Source organism: Lontra canadensis, unplaced genomic scaffold (assembly GCF_010015895.1).
Source record: "Lontra canadensis isolate GAN:19392208 unplaced genomic scaffold, GSC_riverotter_1.0 scaffold186, whole genome shotgun sequence".
Classification (NCBI taxonomy): Eukaryota; Metazoa; Chordata; class Mammalia; order Carnivora; family Mustelidae; genus Lontra; species Lontra canadensis.
In genome coordinates this window covers 353814-357439 of record NW_022631180.1, presented here as the reverse complement: position 1 = coordinate 357439, position 3626 = coordinate 353814, and the positions used below count along the sequence as shown (strand labels likewise).

The 3626-nt window shown below is 44.0% G+C and overlaps 1 protein-coding gene across 1 annotated transcript; it reads left to right on the top strand.

Moving 5' to 3' along the window:
• Window positions 1-654: 654 nt before the first annotated feature.
• Window positions 655-3159, top strand: LOC116860905 (calcium-binding mitochondrial carrier protein Aralar1-like). Its single transcript, XM_032847243.1, has one exon. The coding sequence runs from the start codon at window positions 777-779 to the stop codon at window positions 2676-2678; it is 1902 nt and encodes a 633-aa protein (XP_032703134.1). The 5' UTR covers window positions 655-776; the 3' UTR covers window positions 2679-3159.
• Window positions 3160-3626: the final 467 nt, after the last annotated feature.

The window sequence follows — 3626 nt, the reverse complement described above, 5'->3', positions numbered from 1 at the left end:
CGGGTTAATGGCTCTGATAATTGGAGCCGATTGTTGTGGTTAGTCTACCTTGGGATGGAGACTTTAAGGAATATTCCCAAGTCGCTGCCAAACTCCCTTTGTTTCAGGGAGATTCTCTGTCTTTTCTAGCCCAACATGGACCACCTATTGTTTGTGGAAAGAAAACACGCACCTGTTCATCTGTCCAGGCTGATGAGCTTTGGGACCAGGAGTCCTCCTTCCTTCTTCTGTCTGGGCTTTTATCCACCTCCAGCCTTGCTGGCTTCACCTCACCTCTTCTGCCTCCCCTCCCCCTCCTCCTGTTTCTGCACCACCATGGCACGGCTTGCACAACCAGCTTCTAGACCATCCTGGGTGCCTCCAGTGTCATTGGCTCCTGCTCCTTCTACTCTCACTATTGAAGAGCAAAGATGACCCAAGCTGTAGGGCCACTTCTCATGAGGTTCAAACTGAAGCACTTTCCAAATCAGCATAAAGATGCCCAAGGGTTCCCTTGGACTTAAACTGCCCACTTCCAATCTCCCCACAGGTGCCCTAAGTAAAATTGATGGTGGGAAACAAATTGATTGACTTTTGGTGGACCCAGGTACAACATATTCTGTATTAAATCTAATTTAAGTTTGTTTAATTAAGATAGACATGTCTAGACTCGCTCGTCCCCGGCTTCCCAGCACAGCATGGCGGTCAAGGTGTAAACAACCAAGAGAGGTGATCCTCATGAGTTAAGAAATATATTCCTACAGTATGCCAGTACTGAGGTCGATGGAGAACATTACATGACCCCAGAAGACTTTGTGCAGCGTTATCTTGGACTGTATAATGATCCAAATAGCAATCCGAAGATTGTGCAGCTCTTGGAAGGAGTAGCTGATCAAACCAAGGATGGGTTGATCTCCTATCAAGAGTTCTTGGCATTTGAATCTGTTTTATGTGCTCCAGATTCTATGTTCATAGGGGCTTTCCAATTGTTTGACAAGAGTGGAAATGGAGAGGTGACATTTGAAAATGTCAAAGAAATATTTGGACAAACTATTATTCATCATCATATCCCTTTTAACTGGGACTGTGAATTTATCCGACTGCATTTTGGGCATAATCGGAAGAAGCATCTTAACTACACAGAATTCACACAGTTTCTCCAGGAGCTACAACTGGAACATGCAAGACAAGCCTTTGCGCTGAAAGACAAAAGCAAAAGTGGCATGATTTCCGGTTTGGATTTCAGTGACATCATGGTTACCATTCGGTCTCACATGCTTACTCCCTTCGTGGAGGAGAACTTAGTTTCAGCAGCTGGGGGAAGTATATCACATCAGGTCAGCTTCTCCTACTTCAATGCATTTAACTCCTTACTGAACAACATGGAGCTTGTTCGTAAGATTTACAGCACTCTAGCCGGCACAAGGAAAGATGTTGAAGTCACAAAAGAGGAATTTGCGCAGAGTGCCATACGCTATGGACAGGTCACTCCACTAGAAATTGATATCCTCTACCAACTTGCAGACTTATATAATGCTACAGGGCGCTTGACTTTGGCAGATATTGAGAGAATAGCCCCGTTGGCGGAGGGGGCCTTACCTTACAACCTGGCAGAACTTCAGAGACAGCAATCTCATGGTTTAGGCAGGCCTGTCTGGCTCCAGATTGCCGAGTCTGCTTATAGATTCACTCTGGGCTCAGTTGCTGGAGCCGTGGGAGCCACCGCAGTATACCCTATAGATCTGGTGAAAACCCGCATGCAAAACCAGTGCGGCACTGGCTCTGTGGTTGGAGAGCTGATGTACAAAAACAGCTTTGACTGTTTTAAGAAAGTCTTGTGCTACGAGGGCTTCTTTGGACTCTACCAGGGTCTGATACCACAGCTTACAGGAGTTGCTCCAGAAAAGGCCATTAAACTGACTGTTAATGATTTTGTCCGGGACAAATTTACCAGAAGAGATGGGTCCATTCCACTTTTAGCAGAAATCCTTGCTGGAGGTTGTGCTGGCGGCTCTCAAGTCATCTTTACTAATCCACTGGAGATAGTAAAGATTCGCCTGCAGGTAGCTGGAGAGATCACCACAGGACCCAGGGTCAGTGCCCTGAATGTACTCCGGGACCTGGGGCTTTTCGGTCTGTATAAGGGTGCCAAAGCGTGTTTCCTCCGAGACATTCCCTTCTCTGCAATCTATTTTCCTGTTTATGCTCATTGCAAACTGCTTCTGGCTGATGAAAATGGACACGTGGGAGGTGTGAATCTCCTTGCAGCCGGAGCCATGGCAGGTGTGCCTGCAGCTTCTCTGGTGACTCCCGCTGATGTCATCAAGACAAGACTGCAAGTGGCCGCCCGTGCAGGCCAGACGACATACAGTGGCGTCATTGACTGTTTCAGGAAGATACTCCGGGAAGAGGGGCCCTCAGCATTTTGGAAGGGGACTGCAGCTCGAGTGTTTCGATCTTCTCCCCAGTTTGGTGTTACCTTGGTCTCCTATGAACTTCTTCAGCGGTGGTTTTACGTTGATTTTGGAGGCCTCAAACCCTCCGGCTCAGAACCAACACCTAAGTCACTCATCGCAGACCTTCCTCCTGCCAATCCCGACCACATCGGTGGATACAGACTTGCCACAGCCACTTTCGCTGGCATTGAAAACAAGTGTGGCCTTTATCTCCCCAAATTTAAATCTCCTATGTTGCTGTAGTTCAGTCAAAGGCAGTGGCGGCAGCAGCTCAGTGATGAGACAACTGTTGAGTGTGGCCAAATGGTGCCCTGGAGAGAGAAGCCTAGAAGAGCAGCCCTGCAATGTGTCCAGTCAGTTGCATGGTGCTGACTGAGCTGAGGAGTCAAACTCTTCTTTCTATATGACATATACATATATTTGTTTATAAAGTAATCATTTGCCCAGGAAAAAGCAACAACGCAGTTTCGAGCTTTAGTGTTAAGTGTTGAAATGTTTTCTAAGCCTTGGCATGAATTAGTGTTCTAGACTGCTTTGCACAGCTTGCACTTATAGTGACTGTACATATTGTACATCTTTGTACAGAGACATCTTGGCACCTCATCCCAACAAATCACGTTTATAGAATGTACTGCGGTTCTAAGTGGCTTGAAATGTACAGAATGTTTTGAAAGTGTTTTATTAAGAGTCACACAAAAATAAATGTATTAAAATTAAAAAAAAAGATAGACATGTCTATAGAATTATCAGCATTAAATGTAAAACTTTTTTACCAAGGTTTACTAAAGACCAAATAACCTCATGTTATCTCTGTTGCAATTTGTTGGCAAAAATGGCTTAAAATGTTGGTTAACTTTGTCTCTCATAAAAGTTTTAATGGGTAACTGTTAAGAAAAAGTAGGTTGATATGGAGAGGGTGGTTGGGTTATGGACATTGGGGAGGGTATGTGATATGGTGAGCGTTTTGAAACGTGTAAGCCTGACGATTCACAGACCTGTACCCCTGGGGCAAATAATACATTATATGTTAATAAAAATAATAAATAAATAAATAGAAAAAGTAGGTTGAATAAATAAAAAGGTTTATAAGTAAAACTTTTAAATAGCTTTCAAAATCTTTGGTAACTTTTAAAACTTTAAAATTTTGCTAAGTTAAACAAAAGTAAATTGGATTAATACCTCATTGTATAG

Bases quoted from the DNA above. Each gene is read 5' to 3' on its own strand.
- LOC116860905 (XM_032847243.1), top strand. From the start codon at position 777: ATGACCCCAGAAGACTTTGTGCAGCGTTATCTTGGACTGTATAATGAT.